We start from the raw sequence: 22,415 nt of genomic DNA, 5'->3' as shown, positions 1-22,415 counted from the left end.
CTACTTTATTTTTTTAAGAACTTCTGCCGCCAACGTTAAAGGTGTTTTGACGCCTTCTGTTTTATTTTTTCTTCCTAGTTTGCATTTAACTCAATTCTACTTGGTTGTGCTCATTTGGTTTGCCTTCTTCTGTCTCGCTCCTTTGTTCTGCTTTCTTAAGGTATTTTGCCTTCTTCTATTTTATTTTTTAAAACTATTTTTATGCATAGTTTTTTGATAAATTTAATATTTAAACAATTGAAGGTATTTTAGTAAACTTATCAGTTACAGTACATTACGATAAAGTCAAATCAAACAACAAAATATTATTTAATAATAACAAACAATACAATCTATCCAAACATTATATTCATAAAACGATACGATACAATACGATATAATATAATACAATACATTATAAAACGACGGGGAATAATAATCCAAATAAAGTGTAAGATAGACGAAAGAGTAAAAAAAAGGAAAAGAAGGCACATAAGTTTCCTCTTTTGAAGTAGCCTTCATCCTATTTGTTTCGGTCGCTATCCATTTCCTTCTCTTCTGAATTAGAACCCCATCGTTTAATATTTTGTTATTAAATAATTGAGGATATTTTAATAAATTTATTAGTACTAATAAATACGATACAGTTAAATCAAATAACAAAATATTATTTAATAATAATAAATAATACAATGTATCCAATAGTAAAAAAAGGATAGAGTGTAAGATAGACGAAAGAGTAAAAAAAGGAAAAGAAGGCACAGACGTTTTTCAGTCGCTGTCCATTTCCTCCTCTTCTGAATTAGGACCCCACCCCCCCCAATCACTTCTTCAGCTTCTGATGCGAATGCTTTAACTCGCTTCTCTATTCACGCAGAAACACTGATAATGGCAACGGAAGGGACAGAATCTAACTACAATTCCTCTACTGAAGGTCTTCAGGACCAATCTTCGCCTCGCCAATCGCTGCCTCCTCATTCAGGTAATCATCTCTGTTTTTATTCTCTCTTTTTTTTTGCGCATATTTTTAACAACTGGATGCTTCAGATCTGCTATCTTTTGTTGTTCCGTATTTGAATTTTATGATAATGCCGTTTTACATTGTTGATCCGACGTTCTATACGACAGTGTGAAAATCAGTATGTGAGCAGGTTTTTTAGCTTATATGTGTGATTTTAAAACCTAAGGATGAATTTTGGTGGTTTTTGGGATAGTTCATGACCTAATGTTTGGTTCCAAATATGCGAATTACGTCTCAAAAAAAGATGTAAATTACGTCTCTAGATATACTTATAAAAAAACTAATATCTAGCCGTTTTGATCCCTTGGAACAACTCAATGAATTTAGTAGATCGTTTTAGGAGGCCCCAGTGACTATCGATCGAACCTATCCAATTTTTACACTGTGATGGTTGGCTGTTCATGGCCTAGCTGTATCTACCAACTACTGTCTTTTTTCGGGATCAATATCAGCAATTCATGATAAACAACAAGACTATAGCATGTCGCGAGAAAAGCACACTGAAAGGTTAGCTGGACCTTTTGGTGTAACGAAAACGCTTAGCAGGTTCAAGAACACTTCTTTTGGCTCAAAGTGGCTCAATATGTTCAACTCATTGTGGAGAGATGCATTGTTTGTCACAAATCCAAGAGCCATCACCAATCGGGCATGTGTGCACATCTATTAATCCTTGGAATGATGTGCATGGATTTGTACTGGTGGGCTCCTTGGAACAAAAAGAATTAATAATGCTAGTTAGCTGTCGATTTTCTAAATTAGCACTCTTGAGTCGATGTAATACCATTCACAATGCCTCTTATTTTCTTATCATTCTTCCAAGGAGGCGGACAAACTTCATGAAGTTGTAAAGATAACAACTTTAGGTTGTGACTTAAAATATACAAGTCACTTTTTGAAGACTACGTTCGGTAACCATTGACAAACATGGTTAAGAAGAGTATCAGAAAATGAGACTTAGTTCTACCACATTTCGAATTTGCTCAGAACATGAAGAAGCTTTGTTTTTGAGTTGGAGAATTGCAAGTGTGCGCCTAGGGACTCTTTGTGGCTGTACCTTAGGAACGAGGCATTCTGTCCAAGCACAATTCAGAACTAAAGCCTCGATTTAAAGGGCCTTTTAGAGTGCTCAATTTTTTTGTAGCAACACTACAAGCTGGAGCGCCAAGGAGTATACGGTGTCTCATCACTTTGGATGTCGAACATCTCTTACCCTAACATGTATATAATTAAATCCAAATTTGAGGCAAAATCCTCTCCATTCCATCAAGGGGAGATTGATGCGGGAGCGAGTAGGCAAGTTTATATTTGCTCTAAGTCAAGTCTAAGCTCCAATAACATTAGGTCACTTTAGGGCTTTATTACAATATCTAAAGCTTTTACAGGCATTATAAGACTGCCCAATGTTAGTTGACCTAAAAAAAATCATGATTACTGTCATGGGCAGCTTTCCAGCCATGCTCCATGACCCCTTGGACGCGCCCCATGTCATCCTAGCAAGCCTCCCAACGCCTAGCGCCATGGACGGCGCCGTGGTCTTGGCTGCGCCAAGTGATAAGCGCGCATGTGCCTCTGTTTCCCCACCGATAGCCCTCGCTAGCGCCTAGCCGCAAGCAGATGCCAACAACGCCGTGCGCGCACACCGTGATGCCAAAGACAAGGTTGCTGACAACGAACCTGTTTCTACCTTGTAGAAAACTAAGTCCTTTTCATTGTAAATATAGAGTAGTTTTATTTCATGTACTTCCATTATGTTCCTCTAGCTTAGTTAGGTCAAGTCTTGTAACTTTGGTTTATTTTTTTTAAGCACTATTAGGGGGGATCAACGATCAAACTTTCTAGCAAGCAAATAATTCTCGCTTTTCTGTAATAGCTTTCATTAATACAATCAAGCTTTCTTTCATTCTCAATTCTCATTTATGTTCTCTCAATTGCTCTTGACATTAGTTTTCCCATACGGCTCTGACAATCTTGTCCAGCATACGGAGGGGACCTGGGGAGCTGAGTTGGCGGATAGTAACTGCACTGACATCAGTTGCTTAGCCTTACGTCGCCCTTCCAAGGAATCTCAGGAATGTGCCGCGTAACATTACTCATGTTTGGGCTAACAAAGTATGATTATTACCATCTATCAACTGGACTATAAGGGTGATGACGCTCCATATATGTGCAAAAGCATTACTTAGCTGATTACTCATAGTTTGAAAGCAATAAATGCATGATTTTTGCAATATTTGCTTTAGACTAGAAAATTTAAAGTTTCTTTCTCCATTTAAGTTTTTGTTTGTGTTGAGTTACCTTTTTCTGTTATTGCGTTTTCGTTTTCCTTGGTTAAAGTGGGCGCTTTAATTGCACTTTAAGCCCAACAGAACTTTATGCTTTTCCCACTTTGTATAGTTGACAATATTATCCTGTATTGCATCGATTTTGGTACTTTCCCTTGCTTTTTATTTGGCTGATTTAGGAAGATGGGAAATGAGGTGCCAGATTTTGTTTTCATTACTAAGGATTTATATTTGAAAAGCTGCTTGATATCATGAGACAGACACATAGGTATAGCACTTTGTTTAATACCTTTGCGATTTCATGAGCATCATGTTTGCTTGTTATCTTTTTAATTTGTTTGTTCAAAATCATGATTTTAATTTTGATTAGTAGACTGTGTTGTCACTATATCTTCTGCTCACTAACTTACAATATCAAATTTAGGGCTACTTTATTTCGTGTTGTCTCTTATTTCCTTCTCACTCTGATGTTCCATACCACGAGGAGGAGAAAACTTATATCAAGTTTCTTCTATCAAATACTGAAGCCGGTTTAATTATTGGAAAAGGTGGCTCAACAATCACCGAGTTTCAGTCCCGTTCTGGGGCAAGAGTTCAGTTGTCACGCAACTTTGAGTTTTTCCCTGGTACGTCAGATAGGGTTATAATGGTATCTGGGCTTGTGGATAATATACTCAAGGCAGTTGAACTTATTCTTGGTAAATTGATAGATGAGGTAATAAGCTATCTTGAATCCCATTCTCCGTTCATTTATCGACATAGTGATTGAAATACTGTCTCTTTCTTGAGTCAGTTTTATGCTGAAGATGGTGATGACGTGCGGTCAAAAGTTAGACTAGTTGTGCCCAACAGCTCTTGTGGTGGAATTATTGGGAAGGGAGGAGCCACTATAAAGTATGAGTTCTTACTAGATTCGTATCTCATAAGCATTTGCATTTTGCGTATTGCTCTTAGAAACACACCTGAGTTTCATGTTCTTATCTTAATTGAAATACTTTTTGCTGTAATTTTCACTTGTGATGCTTATCATCATGATGCTTATCAAAATAAATTATTATTATTATTATTATTATTATTATCATCATCATCATCGTGATGTACCTAAATGACATAATGTATTGAAATACTTTTTGCTGTAATTTTCACTCACTTTTATTTTATTTGGAATAATGATGATATGAATTTGTCTTAATGATAGAAGCGAGGATTCATATAGCCGACACCAACTTGTTTGAGGCGTAGTAGTAGTTGTTCTTCTCAGAGTTTATGGCAAAAATTGCATGTTGCCATGTGCTGGAGTGATTCTCTTGAAATGAAAGTGTTCATTTGTCTTTGGTTTCTGATTGGCACAATGATCAATTGCTTGAGTCCATGCATCCATTGAATAATGAATAACAGCTTATTACCCCTTGATATAATATCACACATGCAAATAGAAGCTTTGCTTCAATGCATGTTCAAGCGACTAAGTTCCTTCTTCCAATATGAATCGTTAAACTTCTTTTTTCTATATTTGTTTTCTAGATTAAGTCTCCATAGCTAAATTCTCTGGGTTAATATTACGATATCCTGTCCTAGACCATGATTGCCCTCAATGTGACATTTGGGAGTAGTATGGGAATAGTTTCTGGAAGTTGAGCTTTTGCTATTTTACCCTTTTAGGTTCTCTTTCTATCCGTTTCATCAATTTCCTATACAATTCAACAAAGTCCTATGAACACAGATTAACTGATCAACCAAAAAGGGGGAAAGAGTGTGGGGGGATGCTATATGGATGCAAACCGCAGCTTTAACCTTACTTAGGCATTAATGGATATGGTTATTTTTGTCACTTGTGATTGAAGATAAATTGGGGATAAAGGCGGGGACAGGAAGTTGTACAAACTAGCGAAGGTGAGGGAGCGGAAGGCCCGGGATCTGGACCAAGTGAGATGCATAAAAGATTAGGAGGGAAGAGTTTTATTGGAGGGGGCACAGATTAGGCAGAGATGACAGTCTTACTTTCATAGGCTCTTGAATGAAGATGGAGGTAGGGGCATTGTGCTGGGGGAGTTGGAGCACTCGGAGCGGCAGCGAGATTTTGGGTACTGTAGACGTATACGAGTGGGGGAGGTTGTAGGGGCTATGCGCAGGATGAGTAGGGGTAGAGCGACGGGGCCGGACGAGATCCCAGTGGAATTCTGGAAGAGCGTGGGTAAGGAGGACTTGGAATGGCTTGCTGGGTTGTTTAACGTCATTTTTAGGACAAAGAAGATGCCCGAAGAATGGAGACAGAGTACGATGATCTCGCTGTACAAGAATAAGAGGGATGTCCAAAACTGCAACAACTATAGGGGTATCAAGTTGTTAAGCCATACGATGAAAGTGTGGGAGAGGGTGATTGAAGGGAGGTTGAGGAGGTGTGTGTCCATTTTCGAGAACCAGTTTGGTTTCATGCCGGGACGGTCGACCACTGAGGCCATTCATATTGTGAGGAGATTGGTGGAGCAGTTTAGGGCGGTGAAGAAGGATTTGCACATGGTGTTCATTGACCTGGAGAAGGCCTATGACAGAGTCCCCAGAGAGGTTTTATGGAATGTTTGAAGGCTAGAGGAGTGCTTGTAGCGTATATTAGAGTGATTCAGGACATGTATGATGGATCTAAGACACGAGTTAGGACAGCAGGTGTGGAGACTCTGATTACTTTCCGGTTGAGATGGGGTTGCATCAGGGATCAACACTTAGCCCGTTTTTGTTTTCCCTGGCGTTGGATTCTTTGACACGTCACATTCAGGGGGAGGTGCCTTGGTGCTTGCTATTTGCGGATGACATAGTCCTGATTGATGAGGCGTGAGGTGGCGTTAACGAGAGGCTGGAGGTCTGGAGACATACCCTGGAGTCTAATGATTTCAGGTTGAGCAGGAGCAAGACAGAATACTTGGAGTGCAAGTTCAGTGGTGTTACCCAGGAGGCGGACGGGGATGTGAAACTCGATACACAAGTCATTGTCAGGAGAGAGAGTTTCAAGTATCTGGGATCTATAATTCAGGAGGATGGGGAGATAGATGAGGATGTCACACACCGTATCGGAGCAGGGTGGATGAAGTGGAGGCTCGCTTCCGGTGTCTTGTGTGATAAGAATGTGCCGTTGAGACTTAAGGGTAAGCTCTACAAGGTAGTTGTTAGACCGACTATGTTGTATGGGGCAGAGTGTTGGCCAGTCAAAACCTCTCATGTCCAGTAGATGAGGGTAGCGGAAATGAAGATGTTGAGATGGATGTGTGGGCATACTAGGTTGGATAGAATTAGGAATGAAGTTGTTCGAGACAAGGTGAGAGTGGCCCCTGTGGAGGCAAGGTTGAGGTGGTTCAGACATGTTAAGAGGAGAAGCGCAGATGCCCCTGTCAGGAGATGTGAGGGGTTGGCCTTTGGAGGTGTGAGGAAGGGTAGAGGTAGGCCAAAGAAGTCTTGGGGAGAGGTGATCAGGCGGGACATGTCGCTACTTGAGCTAACCGAGGACATGACTCTAGATAGAAGGGTGTGGAGGTTGAAGATTAGGGTAGAAGGTTAGTAGGTAGTCGTGCATCTCCCTTTATCTTCTCTAGCTCGATAGTATTAGCGCTAGTTCGGTGCCCTTTTTTTCCTTAGTTTTCTATATTCGCATGTCTCGTTTCGTTGTTACTTGCCATTGGTAATCCCGTAGTTTGCTAGCTGTACTTCATTCATATTCTCGTCTGCTGCCTTGGAATTAGTTTTCTGAATATGTTATCTTGCTGCTACTTGTTATCAGTACCCCTTTTATATTACCTGTTGCTATCCCCGATTTAGTTTTTTAATTATTGTTTTGCTATTACTTGCTACCAGGGCTTCTCTCACCTTCTGTAGCCGAGGATCTATCGGAAACAGTCTCTCTGCCCTTCCAGGGTAGGGGTAAGGCTGCGTATTTCCTACCCTCCCCAGACCCCACTTGTGGGATCACACTGGGTTGTTATTGTTTGTTTGTGATTGAAGATAAATGTGATCAGTAAATTCAGTCACCTTCTCTTACCTATCCGGAAAAAAATATATTCAGTCACCTTCTCTTGTATTAAGCTAAAAGGGGGATTGTAGTCCATGTAGACAGACTGTTTAGGGTGCTGTAGGAAAAGATTTCTTGTTGCATAGTTATTAAGGATTAAAGTATACGTTCTATCATTTTCTTAAGTGATTATTTTTTGTTACAAACAAAAATATGTTTTAGACTTGGGACTATTTTGCTGACCCCAACTTGCTTGGGATTGTGGCATAGTTGTTGTTGTATTCAGGACTTTCACTTTGTGTGTGTGTACATATATGTCTTTCAGCAAACACTGTAGTTTTGCTGCTGTATTCCAATTTGTGATTCTATTAAGAATGCAATTGATTTTAGCCATTGGAAAAGTCTTTCTTCTACATAGATGGGTTAGGCTTGCATCCAAACAGATGATGTGCATTTTATTTGATCGATGTTAGTTTCCTGGTTAATACAAATTTTTGTGTGTATTTTCTGGTAAACCATCACAGATACACCCTGCTGATATTTTGATGACGTTATATAGCCTCTATGTTACTTATTAAGAAGAATATAGCCTATATGATTGCTTTCTATTTCTAAGATAACTGTGAAAATTTTCTTTGATAGCAGATAAGATTATCAAAGAACACGTGATACTTAATATTTGGAAATAGAATAATGTAGAAACAACACCTTTTCAGAAGACATAACAAAAACCATTTCTATAGGAAGGTGGGGATTTTTATGGTCTTCCAAAGGTCGAGAGATTTCTGTCAGCATGAGTTTTAGCTGAAGAGTAAAACTATGATATGGTGCCTTTTTCATTCTGGCACAGGTGAGAAGATTGTGCCGTTCTGCTTTACTAGTGGAAGAAAAGTCCATGCCTCTGAGTTAAAAAGAACAAAAAAGAAAAGATTTTTGTTGTTATCTGGGGTGAAAGTGGTAAAGTAGGAGAGGAAGTAAAAAGAGGAGTGAGGAGTTTGTTTTTCTTTAAAACTTTTAGAAAGTAAAACGTGGAGTAGTAATTGAGAGATATTAAGAATGGAGCCGATCCATCAACTCCTTTATTGGCCTAAAAGAAAGATTTGAGCATATTTGTCTTTTTTCTACTTAATACCTGCTAGTTCTGGTGGCAGTTTTAGAGTTATAACTAATTCTCATTGCTCATCGTGTGGTAGGTATGAGGAGCCCAAAGGCAAAGAAGAGTCCACCTGCGATTCCATATAGGGTTAATGGCGAGGAAAATCCAAATCTCGTGTTCTCATTGTATATATGCTTGCTTTGGGGGGGGGGGGGTCATAGCTTTTGTGTCATTTATTGGAGACAAAACGCTCATCTTTACTTAAGTCCAAAGTTAGAAATGGCATTGATATGGTAAACAGGTAAAGTAGGGAGATCCAGAGTCACTACAAACGCAACAACATCAACTAACCCAGTATAATCCCACACGTGGGGCCTGGGGAAGGTAGTGTGTACACAAACCCGACCCTACCTTTGTGAAGGTAGAGAGGCTGTTTCTAGTAGACCGTCGGCTCAAGAAAAACATCGTCACAACATTATTGAAAAGAAATACAATGAAACTATGAAAAAGAAGCAGTAACAACAACAACAAGGTAATAAGATAACCAAGACGAAAGAAACAACTGGTAATAGAAATCTAAGTATAAGAAAGTACGAGAAGAATATGTGACACCAAAGGTATGAGAAAGGGATACGTTCGACTACCTACTAGCCTTCTACGCTAGTTATTGACCTCCACGCCCTCCTATCAAGAGGCATGTCCTCGGTAAGTTGCAAATGTGCCATGTCCTACCTAATCTCTTCTCCCCAATACTTCTTAGGCCTACCTCTCCCTCTCCTCAGACCCACCATGACCAGCGTCTCACGCCTTTTCACTGGAGAGTCACTACAAGCGCAAAAAAATAAAATTCGAAAAGTCCTAACAAAAAATTGAAGGAATTCTGGACAACCAGGAACCTGCTAGATTTTTTAAAAAAAATAACAGGATCAATTAGAATTAGGCGGGCTTTTGACTTTGAACGAAGCACATAGTCTAATTTGAAAAGCTCATCTGCTTACAGCATTTAACCCTTTTTTGTCTTTTCTTTTCTCAATTGAAATGGAGTTGAATTAAGTGGAGTGGATATAGGTGATCCAATAATCGCCTCAACTATTTTGGAGTTTAGTCATAGTTGATTGATATGCCTTATTTCCTCCATGAAAGCTAGTGCTTTTTCTTCAGAGGTTGCTCAGAACATGAAAAGTTAAGATAAGAATAGCTGTCACATATAAATCAGGTGCAAATCTGCAAGTATAAGGCCATGCGTTATTCAAAAGCTAATGTTTCTATTGCGTAGGTCCCTGTCCCCTACACAGATGACGAACCAAAGACATAATGGGGCAACTAGAAAGGTTAGGACAAAGATCATTGCCCATCAGTAGATCACGGGAATATAATTATTGATAAAGTTTTTTATGACAGGATGAAGGTTCATATGAACTGTCTATCTTGCAGTTAAATATACCAGCGGAGTTCTTTAACAAGTTGTTAGTTTCTAGCTTTTGGTAATATTGGCTGTAAAGAAATCATTGGTTTTGATTGTAGATGCTTTTTATATTACAGATCATTTATTGAAGACTCACGGGCTGGCATAAAAATATCTCCTCAGGATAACAATTTTCCAGGACTGCATGATAGGTTAGTAATAGTGACTGGAACTCTTGGGGAGCAGATGCGAGCTATTGAATTGATTCTATATAAGTTGGCAGAAGACCGTCATTATATACAATCTATCATTGCTCCATTTCCATATGCAGGTATGCGTCAATTATAACTAATTAGGAAATCTTCCACTATAGAGATTAAAAAAAACTAATTAGGAATACTTCCACTTAAGTGATTGTCAGCATGGATAAGGATAAGATCTGCTCTTATGTCTTTATCATTTCTTTTTTGAATGACTACCCTGAGATCTTAGACTTATGCTTAGTTCTCCTAGGGATAAGCAGTTCTTGTTCTTGCTTAATAACCAAATGTGGCAATCTGGTGGTGTCGGAGAGGATTTCAGGTTAAATAGAATGGATGCATGGATAAGGGAACAACGCTTGTTTCTTCTTCGTAGGGCTTTCTAAGATAATGATGATCCAGCCTCTTAAATGATGTTTTCCCTAGCTCTACCAGGTGTATTGTTCAGGAAATTACTGTAGTAGACTAGTGGTTGACTTGGTGCAGCATTATGCAAATGGTTTTTGATTTCATATGGTCATCTAGTGACTAAATCCTTGCTTATTACTTTACATTCTAAAAATATTAAGTGGTTATTGGATTGAAGTATTCAAAATTTGAGAAATTCAATCTGTCTTAATTCTCAGTATCTGATTTCAGAATCTATACTGAGAATCTATTCTCAGGGTAAGGCTGCGTACAATAGACCCTTGTGGTCCGGCCCTTCCCCGGACCCCGCGCATAGCGGGAGCTTAGTGCACCAGGCTGCCTTTTTTTTTTTTCTTGATTTCAGAATCTAAAATCTTCCTTTTCCTTAGCAGTTTACGTGGGAATGAACTATGGACCACCAAATGGAATTGGAGGGAGATTTACAAATAACAGATATCAGAACAAGGTCTATTCCCCATTCCATTAGGACTTTTTTATGCAATTCTGCTTTCACCAAAAAGTCAGCTACCTTTCTTCTGTCAGCTTTATATCTTATTCTGTTTCTAATTGTGGTTCTACTATTCTTAGGGATGGCAATGGGGCGGGTGCGGGGTGGGGCAGGTTTACTCTTATGCGGGTGCGGGGTGGGGCGGGTTAAAACAATTTTTAAAATTTTTAAAGCGGGGCGGCGCGAGTTGCGGGTTCAATGCGGGTTCAATGCGGGACAACTTTGAATTTTATCTTTTTTTGAAACAAAGCAATTATTTCAACTACAATTTCACATTCTTCTTCACTAGCACGAATACTATTTTGATTTATAATTAACCAGTGGTTATTTACAAGTTATTAGTAACATGTAAGACTTTTTAGTTTAATTTGTTTGAATTTTAAGATTTGTTATTTAACCTCTATTAATTCTGATTCAGCCAGCTCGACTTACAATCTTATAACATTATAACTTATAAGGATGCTATATATAAGTGAATTCCATTTCTTTATAGTGGAGGTATGTATTTGCTGGTTCTTCGAAAGCATTTGGCTATTTATAATGGAATTTTATCTCAATGTTTCTTAGTTACATGATTGTTGTCACACCTCCTTTTTGCGCGCCCGCCCGAAGGGTTGAATGCGCGAGGGAGTTTTTCCAATTTAAGTGACAATATTCGAAATGAGATTATTTATTTAATTCAGAGTCGCCACTTGGGAAAGGTTTTGCTTTTGGTGTCCCAAGTCACCGGTTTATCTTGAATCCCAAATCGAGGAAAATATTCGACTTTCCAAATGAAGTCTGCGAACCAGAAATTCTAAGTAAGGAATTCTGTTGACCCGAGGGAAGGTGTTAGGCACCCTCGAATCCCGTGGTTCTAGCACAGTCGCTTAAATTGTTATAATGGCTAGATATCTGATTTATTACATGTTATTACTTATGTGCTTTCATTAAAAAAAAATCGCTTTTATTATTGTTTATTTTTTATGGAATTGCAACATTGTAAAAATGCATTTCGAACCATGTCACAATCAATGCGCCCGTGGTTGTTAATACATTCCGACTCCGTTGAGATTTGGATTTGGGTCACATAAATGCGCACCCGAATTTAAGAAGGTAAGATTATTAAAATGCACGCCTGAAGCAATTATCGTATTATTATTCCTGGGTAAGGCCGTGGAATTTTGCTAAACGGCTCATCCCGAAGTCTAAGTAATTTTAATTAAACATTTATCGAGGGCCCCATAATTTGTGCGTTTATTTTGGCGAGGCTCATCTCATTTACAGGATAATCCTAAAGTGCCTACATTTTCTATTAAAATTGTCTCTACAAAAATGAAAGAGAAAAGGTCTTAATTTATTTACATGCTTGAGTTGTTATAGTTGAGTTTCGAATATGATTCGTAAATTCTGAAAAAATGATACAAGGAAGGCAGTCCGTTGCCAATACGGGCACAGGCTCACATATTACTACCTAATTATATTATACTAGGCATGTTCTCAGTTTGTCAAATTAAAAAAAAACTTGGCAATCTAATTTTAATCCTAAAACAATTACATGCTGGAATTAACCAATATTATTTAACTAAACAATTTTCTTACAAGTTCCGAAATGGTCTATTCGTTTGATTTTTAACTTAGACGGAATTACTACGCCATTTATTTATTTACTTGGCAATCTAATTTTAATCCTAAAACAATTACATGCTGGAATTAACCAATATTATTTAACTAAACAATTTTCTTACAAGTTCCGAAATGGTCTATTCGTTTGATTTTTAACTTAGACGGAGTTACTACACCATTTATTTATTTTTAAGCAATATATAGATAGTTCATTCGTTAAGCTATCGTTGGATGTTCCACTATATATACATTAAATAGCTACATGATTCCGATTTTTGTAAGCTAAATAATTTATATATACAAATAAAATTAAGAATATAATTCAAAAATAAATTTAGAACTTCAATTCTTCATTTTTCGTATTCATGCTTCCTGTTTCAGTTTACAATAATCAGCGTGTCACTTGTGTACCTGATATTGGAAGCAAAAGAAAAGTGAGAGATCAGCAGAAATTCAGTAGCATACAACAACAACAATCCCATCAACTAGTAACAACCAGCGACGAGAAACTTAGTGACAGATTTTAAAATCAAGACAAAATCCGGAAACAACAACAACCAACGGACAGAAGCAAAGGGAAACTTTTCAGATTTTTGAAAGACTAGTTAGTGTTTAACCCTTAATTTCTCAATCCGTATCTCAGAATATTTGGACTATATATCAGGTGTATATTCTTCTTCTTTTGAATTTCCAGAATGTTTTTCTTTTTGTTTTTCTAAAGTCTTAGTATTTTTTTTTTCGGAATTTTCTCTCTTAAATTTTTTTTTCTCCTTTTTTTTTTCTCTCTATCTCTGTCTGTCTCCTTCTTTTTTTTTCTCTATTTCTGTCTGTCTCCCCAAAATCTGATTTCAAGACTTCTACTTATATCCCATAACCCATAAATCTTTTAATCAATTAAAATCAACCCATTTTCTCTACCAAACCCATTATCTTCCCACTCATCCCCATTACAATAAATAAACATATCACACCACCCCATTATATTTTGTCCCCCATGCTTAACATAAATAAATACAAGATTCCCCCACTAAATTTTGTCTTGTCCCCCCTTTATATTAAACAACTATATCACAACCCACCCCATTTCATTTTGTCCCTCATGCTTCATATAAACAATTACAAAATGTACAATTCCTAAACTACCCCTCCGACCTTACTGAAAATTAACAAACTACCCCTGATCGTATTACAAATTACCAAACTACCCATCAGCTATAACACATCAATTAATCGAACTTAACCAAAATATAGGCAATATGATTAATTTCTAACAAGTGTGTAATCGAAATACATTTTTACACTTAACAAAAGAAAATTACCAATTAAACTAGAATGTAAAGGTAAAGAACTGTACTAAAAGTGCAAACGATTAATATTTACTATAAAAATTTTAAAACTTTGTATAAAAGTGTGTGTATATATATAGAGGTGTAATAATAAATTTAAAATAGCTACTCTTATATTCGGTTTGGTTCGATTTTTTTTAATTAAAACCAAAACCAAACCAAATTTGATCGGTTTTTAAATTTCAAAACCAAAACCAAACCAAAAAGTATCGATTTTTTTGGTCGGTTTGGTTTGATTTTCGGTTTGGTTCGGGTTTTCGGATTTTTATGAACACCCATAGTAAATGCTATGATTCTTTGTAACGACTGCTCCTTTAATGTTGTCTTCTCCAACTGGTACCTCGATTCCAAATTCTATTCTTCAATTTTGATTCCTTTGAGGCTTATACAACACCTCGATCACATATTTATACCTGGTGTCAGCTATTTGCTGACTCATATCCTACCTGTCTTTACTGCCACATGTCAATTCGACGATCCACCTATCATCTATTAATTTTACCCAATATAGATAGTCCCCCTACTTTCAGATGACTCAACTTGATATGACCATGAAGTAGATAATACTTTCTCTTTTCTTGACGAGAAAGTTCTTGAACGGTTTCTAACACTTGAAAGGACGCACAACTCTTTGTATTTAATTAGCCGAATACGAGTTGACGTGTGATTCGATAATTATTTTCGTCAGTTAGCTAGGTGTGATGGCCTTGCATTGTGCTGCCTATAAACTTCTTCCCTTTTCACCACCTTTATCTTCACCTTTACAAATTTTCTTCTCTGGGTCTTCCCGAAGCTTTCCTGCAACTCTCATTTTCTTAGTAAAATTTACAAATTCATACTTTTCATCACCATATCTTCTGCTGTTTTTCCCAGTAACACATCTTCTACCCCTAAACAACATAACTTTATTTTAACTTATTCATCCACCGACACCAGACTTGCATCGGCTGTGGCCTATCCAAGAAGAACAAGTTTAAGAAACATGATACCCAACATCCATCTACATACACAATCATCCACTCTCAATTGTCTTTTGAAAAGGATCTTCATGTTCAAAAGGAATCTTCTTATCCTGATAATGACAAAAATAGAGTTGATGGTAAATATCCTTATTCTATTTGCCCGACCAATATTTTTGTTGTAAAAGAGGATTGTGACTGGAAGAACATTGAGGTTTTAGCCCCTCGTGAAGTGTAGAGGATTATATTCAGCAGACCATGGTATATTTACGTTTATACATACCCTTTTCACTTTAAGACTTGGCAAGAAAATAGTCCCAATCATATAAGAGTTTTGCCGAAAATACCATGTTTGTTTGGCTCAAGTGGGATCGACAATATAACGGATGGTGGCTTGCCTTCGATACCTATGTTCCTAGGCTCAAGGAAACCTTACGCTTGTATCACAATCTAAACTCCCACCGGATTCGTGACTACGCCTAACACTCAAATAACATAACTTAATAATCTCAACAATGGTAATGTCATAAAATATACGAAAAATAGCAACAATATCGCAACTACAACAACCCAAATATCTAGTGTCAACGAGTACATGAGCACTATTCAATACAAAACTGTCTGAACGATAGAACAATGATAACAAAATAACCAAAAGAGAACTTCAAGGTCTACTAACGACATATCAGCTACCTTGTAGTCTCCACAAGCTGAAACCGGTGTAAACCTCTAGCAATCATCGCATCCTGAAGTACCTGAATCTATACATAAAGTGTAGAGTATAGTATGAGTACAACTGACCACATGTACTCAATAGTAACAAATCTAACCTGGGGCTGAAAGTAGTGATGAGTTCGGAAGAAAATCAGCGAACAACACCAATAATCAATAACAACACATGATATAATGATGACATAAAATTAAATAACTCAAAATATATCATATTCAGTTTGTTCACAATTATGAAAAATTAAACATGCTTTCCAAGTATAATAGTCAAAGCCCAATTTTCACCGAAATTGCTAAAGCGTGAGTTTATCAAGGAAACTGTGATTTTTCAAATTTTTAGCAACAAATAATACGTTTCATTTACCATCTAGCATGAGGAAAAATAAATCTTTATGCCTACATGTCAAATATACATGTCATGTAAATAACATCACAGTGAAGTCATGAAGTATACTCACCCTCAGCACACTCACAGTGCCTAGTAAAAATGCTTATCACCATCTCACACACGATCATATTCAACAATGTATGGATGCCTGGAATAAATGCCCCTCACCAAAGCACATATATAACACCGTGTTTTCGCTTACTGTAATATCATACTCCTGAGAGGCAGATCATTGCCCAAGCGCTAATCAACAATCAATATAATTATTGTAGCGTGCAACCCGATCCAAATATCAATCCATTGCGGCGTGCAACCCGATCCAATATAACTCACAACACGGCTTTATGACCCACACCAGTCATCAACCGCTCAAGTCTCAATAGCTCACATATCATAAAACTCAGCTCATCACATATATAAGGAAATAATAGCATGTGATATGACATACACGTGGTGTACAAAAACTGAGATATAACATGCGGATGAAGAATTGTGACAGAGAATATGACTACAATTAAGGCAAACAACTCAAATAACAAGAATAGACCTATCATGTCTCAAACAAATACGCACATAGGCTAGACATGATTGCTAACATGAGTCATAACTCAAATAATCATACAAGTGAAGAAAATACGGATATAACGAGGCATGAAAGCAAACAAGTCTTATAGTAGCCTAAAGTCTACCCGAATCATGAATACTCGGTGTGTGCACACATGCCTGTCACCTAGCACGTGCGTCACCCCAACACATCTCAAGTATCATAGCTCACAAGGATAATTACCCTCAAACTAAGTTTAGATATGTTACTTAATATCATTAATAAAAGCCATGGAAAATAACCCCAAATAATAAAGCTATGATCTTGGTTCAAATATGGAAGGTCAACCCAAAAAAATCAATCTCGGGCCCGCACCCCGAAATCCAAAAAACTCACAAATTCTGAATACTCATTTCAATATGAGTATATATATGTTTCATCCAATTTTAATATCAAGTCGACCCTCAAAACATCAATTTTTACTCACTAATATCATAGTCCAAAAACTCCCAAATTTAATCTTTAATTCACCTAAACTAGGTGTAATAATCCATGGATAATTAATATCTAAATACCAAAATCAAATAAAGATTACTTACCCCTTCAATTGTAGTGAAATTCTCTCCAAAGATCGCCTCCAGCCGAGCTCCGCAACCCAAAATAATGAAAAATAACCAAAATACTTCAAATTATAAATCTGCCCAGCTAATCCACATCTGCGGTTCAAAATGCCGCACATGCGACACCGCTTGGGAGGTCCCTTCCTCGCATCTATGAGGTGCACTAAGTGCTCGACCACCTGCATATGCGAACCTCTAAGCGCACATGTGCTTTCGCTTCTGCGGACAAATCGGCGCATCTGTGGTCCCTGCTCTTCCAACCCACATCCGCTTATAGGGAGAACTCTATGCTTCTGCACCTACGCATTTTGCGCTCCACAGTTCGCATATGATGACTCAACCTTTCCGGCCACGTGCCGCATCTGCGGCCATCCAGCTTCTACGGCATCGCACTTACACCCCATCCATCGTAGGTGCGAAAGAACCAGAACCAAAAAACCTTCCATGCTAACTTAATCCAAAATGATTCGAAACTCATCTAAAACATATCCGAGGCCCCCGGAACTCCACTCAATCACACCAAACCTACTCGAGGCCTCAAATCATACAAAACAAATGTCAAAACTATGAATCACACCTCAATTCAAGCCTAAAGAAACTAATTAATTTTCAAATTCCAAAACTCATACCGAACCACACCAAATCAACTCGGATTGACGTCAAATTTTGCACACAAGTCCTAAATGATACAACGGACATATTCCAACTCCCAAAATCGGAATCTGAATATGATATCATGAAAGTCAATTCTCGATCAAACCTATGAACCTTCCAAACCTTCAACTATCCATCTTTCGCCAAAAAATACCAAATTAACCTACGAGCCTCTAAATCCAAATCCGGACATACACATAAGTCAAAAATCACTATACAATTCAATTGGAACCATCAAAATACCATTTCGGGTTCGTATACACAAAAGTCAAACTCCGATGAACTCTTACAACTTATGCATCCAACCTTGAATCTAAGTGTCCCAATACAATCCAAATTTTCCCCGAAAATAAACCAACCAACCCTGCAAGTCACATAATAAAAAACACACATGTGTAAATCATTAAGTAGGGGGAAACGAGGCTAAAATACTCAAAATGATCAGTTGGGTCGTTATATTCTCCCATTCTTAAACAAACGTTTTTTCCTTGAACGGGTCTAGAATCATACATGGGGTCTCAAAAGGTGGGGATATCTACTCTGCATCTTCTGCTAGGTCTCCCAAGTTGCCTCCTCGACCGGCTGACCTTTCCAATCAACCTTCATAGATGCTATATTCTTCGACCTCAACTTTCGATTATGCTGGTCCAAAATGGCCACCTGCACCACGTCATAAGTCAAATCCTCATCCAATTATACAGTGTTATAGTCTAATATAAGTGACGGATCCTCATAATACTTTCGAAACATGAAAACATGAAACACTGGTGAACTCCCGATAAACCAGGTGGCAATGTAAGTTTTTAGGCCACATCTCCCATTATATCTAGACCTCAAAATGACCAATATATTGAGGGATCAACTTGCTCTTCTTCCTGAACCTCATCACACCCTTCATGGGTGCAACTCTGAGACATTTAGACTCCAAGGTTTGTCTCCACACCTCTGACCTAGCATTAACCCCAAAACGCGTCTCGTCAATCAACACTTTGTCATATGCAAATAACATATACCATGGTACATTCTATTGAATGTGTCGCGTCAACAAATATATCGCCAGGGCAAATAAAAATGGGCTAAGAGTTGATCCCTGATGTAACCCCATCACCACTAGAAAATATTTTGAGTCTCCTCCCACAGTCCTCACCCAAGTCTTAGCCCCATCGTACATGTCCTTAATCACCCTAGTGTATTATCAGAACACCTCTAACCTCCAAATATCTCCATATAAACTCCCTCGGAACTTTATTGTAAGTTTTTTTCTAGGTCAATGAATAACATATGCAAGTTCTTCTTCATCTCCCTATAATGCTCTATAAATCTCCTCACAATATGAATTATCTCTCTAGTCGACCGCCCCGACATGAATCTGAACTGGTTTTCTAAAATAGACACACTCTTTCTCACCTATCCTCTCCACTACCCTCTCCCAAACTTTCATAGTGTGACTCATCAGCTTGATACCCCTATAATTATTGCAATTTTGGACATCACCTTTGTTCTTGTACAACAGAATCATCAAACTCCACCTTCATTCTTCGGGCATCTTTTTCGTTCTAAAAATGATACTAAGCAATAAAGTAAGCCACTCCAAGCCTGCCCGACCAGTGTCTATCCAAAATTCTACCGATCTCGTTCGGCCTAGTCGCCTTACCCCTACTCATCTCATGCATTATCTACTCAACCTTAATACTCCTACGAAACCCAAAATCTCGCTGGCTCTTTGAGTTCTCTAAACCTCCAAGCACGATGTTCTTGTCCCCATCCTTGTTTAAGAATTTATGGAAGCATGTCTGCTACCTATGCCTAATACACGCCTCTTCCATCAGTACCTTGCATTCCTCGTCTTTGATGTACCTCACTTGGTCTAGGTCCCGGTCCTACCACTTGTACAATCTCATGTTTCCGTCTTTGCCCCCAAGTTCCTCATACAAACGTTCAAATGCTATAGTCTTCGCCGTCGTGACTACTAACTTCGCCTATTTCTTTGCCTTCTTATAACGCTCCATATTCGCCCTTTTCTCTTCCTCATCGGCGCTCTCTACTAGCTTCAAATATGATGTTTTCTTATGAATTTAGTCTCTACTATATTTTTGTCACGCTCCAAACCTGAAGAGATGTGGCCGGCACCCAGTGCCATACTCGGTCCGAGCGTACCACTCTGTAACTGTGAACTCTGGAGGGGTAACCCTCAACTTAGGCTAATAAGGCCATATTCTAAATCATCTAAAAATAACGTCTACAACCAGCAATACCAAACTAAACATCTACGTAGGGCTGGTAAAGCCACAATACTGATATAAAAAATATACAGGACTCGTCTACAAGCCTCTAAAGATAATTAAACTGTATCATGGTTGGGACAGGGCCTCGACCTACCCATCAAACCTGTATATATGAAATGGACTCCAAGGTATAGACTTGGTAACTCCGATGAAGTGGAGCTTACCAACCAAGCTGATGTTTGACTTTGTCTACTGGAAAGGTCTATCCAGCTATCTATCAGGACTTGCAAGCATGAAATGCAGCCCCAACAAAAAAGACGTCAGTACGAAATAATGTACCGAGTATGTAAGACAACAGAATAACTGAAATCTGAAACTGAACTGCTAATATAATAACTAAAAGTACCTAGGAGTCAAATATAATTTGAAAATATGCTTACCTGTTGATACTGACTCATCTCTCTCAAAATAGTAAGTAAAATAGATGCCCGGCCCTATAAGGCTCGATATGTGTAATTGCTTTGTCGTAGTAGGCTCGCTCATAGGCGCTCGACCATACTAGGCTTTGTATCTCGACCATTTTAGGCTCGCTCATAGGTGATCGGCCACAGTAGGCTCGATATATAACTTACCATCTGATCAGAGGTTGCCCAATAGGGGCCTGCCCATTGATTATAGCTCGATGGTGGTGAAAATACTGTAGTATTGTATATATATAGACTCTATGCTCTCTTGGCTAAAAGAAGACAAAACTAAACTGAATATGAAGTCCCAAAAAGGGAGAATGCTGTAACTTATGAGACTAGGATAATGTACATAAAGTCAGGAATATGAACTTCTTTTTATGTCTCGTTATCAAACACATATAGTTACTGGATCATGCCAAACTGAAGGAAATGTTTAGCCTTAACATACCTTAACTCCGTTAAGTCATTAATACCCTCCAAACAATTATTCAAACAACTCAACTCAATCTACCACAACATAAGGAAATTCAAAATCAGTGCTGAGTAAAGGCTAAGTCCGCAACTTAAACTAGTAGCTCGTTTACGTAAATTTGGGCAGCATCTCCCTTGTAACAAGACCCTCCTCCAATATTATATGGCAACAACAAAAAAAAAACAACAATAACAACATATATGCATCATTTTCCAACCTTATCTCCATCACAATATACCACAAAATAACCCACACACCCTAATCACTTCTTACATAAAACGACAACCAAAGTAGTGCCAAACAACCTAAAAAATATAACAACGAACGACCAGCCCACCATTCCGTCATCATATGGTATTTCTCCACACCTTTTATCCTCCAAAACTCCGTAAAATATCAGCACAAGAGGCCAACACGAGTGGACTACAAAATAGTCCACTAAAAGTGAAGTAAATTGAACTTACGGCTTCTGATCACCGTCCCGTGAGTTCTAACTATTATGAAACGAATTTATTAATCTTACTTGACATTTAAAAGCTTAAATATATCAACTACATATTTTCTTAACTATGAAGTACCTTCCAAAACTCAAACTACAAAGAAAAAGAGAGGCGATATAGCGATACTTATGTCGTAAGGATCGTTCTAATGTTATCGCTTATTGATTTCGTACCCGTGATGTTAATCTTCTTTGGAACCCTTGTAGAGAGCTTAAGGGTAAGTTTTTGGGGGTTATATGGTCGTGTTCTATGAAAAATGAATAGAAATACGATTTAAAATCCTATATATATATCAACTTTTGAATACTCAAAGAGGTGCTAGTTTGGCACCCTAGCATTGACCCTTCTTCCGATACTTATATCTTTTTATCCGTATGTTGTATGAACGAACGATTAAGAGACTTAGAAACTACATTCCAAGACCTTAAATTTGGTATATAACATGTCCCAAAAATATCTCATATAACATACGAAATGTATTGCTCAAAAAGCATTAGTGACACACCTACTTGTCACCTATGCAGTCTGCACAGTCTCGCGAAATTGCAAATATCTCTCTACTTCGATGTCGTATCGATAAACGGTTTAATACGTTAGAAACTAAACTCGTAGATCTTCAATTTGATATGTGGACCATACCGTAATTCCAAGTACAGTGGGAGAAATGCTTAGCTACATTTGACTTAATTTTCAGCATATTTATGAATGTAACTTGTGATGATCTTTACCAACTTTTATTCCACAACTCGCTTGACTTCGAAACATAACACACGACTATCGTAAGACAAAAATAACTCATAACATAACCTACTTATCATTTTGAGCACCCTAGTCTCACCCCAAAAGTACATGTTATAACATTCCCAACTTGTCGACTTTCGACGAAGCTTATTTTCTTCAATTTGTTTAGCTTCTAAGCCTTTCAACCCTATAGGTACTTGTTATCCACG

The 22,415-nt window shown here is 37.9% G+C and overlaps 1 protein-coding gene across 4 annotated transcripts; it reads left to right on the top strand.

Moving 5' to 3' along the window:
- The first annotated feature begins 671 nt into the window (after positions 1 to 671).
- Positions 672 to 11,634, top strand: LOC107773061 (protein BTR1-like). Of its 4 annotated transcripts, none has more exons than XM_075254791.1 (5): positions 672 to 961; positions 3,831 to 3,997; positions 4,076 to 4,176; positions 9,918 to 9,992; positions 10,841 to 11,634. In XM_075254791.1, exons 1-5 carry the CDS (start codon positions 868 to 870, stop codon positions 10,896 to 10,898), a joined length of 495 nt encoding a protein of 164 aa, XP_075110892.1. In that variant the 5' UTR covers positions 672 to 867; the 3' UTR covers positions 10,899 to 11,634. The 4 variants fall into 4 exon arrangements, with proteins under 4 accessions (XP_075110892.1, XP_075110890.1, XP_075110891.1 ...); XM_075254789.1 differs by lacking the exon at positions 10,841 to 11,634 and adding an exon at positions 10,294 to 10,560 and having other exon boundaries at positions 682 to 961; positions 9,918 to 10,111; XM_075254790.1 differs by lacking the exon at positions 10,841 to 11,634 and adding an exon at positions 10,363 to 10,560 and having other exon boundaries at positions 684 to 961; positions 9,918 to 10,111.
- The last annotated feature ends 10,781 nt before the right edge of the window (positions 11,635 to 22,415 follow it).

This window comes from Nicotiana tabacum, chromosome 6, assembly GCF_000715075.1.
Source record: "Nicotiana tabacum cultivar K326 chromosome 6, ASM71507v2, whole genome shotgun sequence".
Taxonomy (NCBI): domain Eukaryota; kingdom Viridiplantae; phylum Streptophyta; class Magnoliopsida; order Solanales; family Solanaceae; genus Nicotiana; species Nicotiana tabacum.
Note: the sequence above shows the minus strand (reverse complement) of the source record. Positions and strands in the feature narration are given on the sequence as shown.

What these genes read in the sequence shown, in the direction of transcription:
- LOC107773061 (XM_075254788.1), top strand. Translation starts at nt 868, where the DNA reads ATGGCAACGGAAGGGACAGAATCTAACTACAATTCCTCTACTGAAGGT. An exon ending in ATCGCTGCCTCCTCATTCAG is followed by an intron (nt 962 to 3,830) that starts GTAATCATCTCT and finishes TTATTGGAAAAG; the next exon opens with GTGGCTCAACAATCACCGAG. An exon ending in TGCTCCATTTCCATATGCAG is followed by an intron (nt 10,112 to 10,840) that starts GTATGCGTCAAT and finishes TTTCCTTAGCAG; the next exon opens with TTTACGTGGGAATGAACTAT.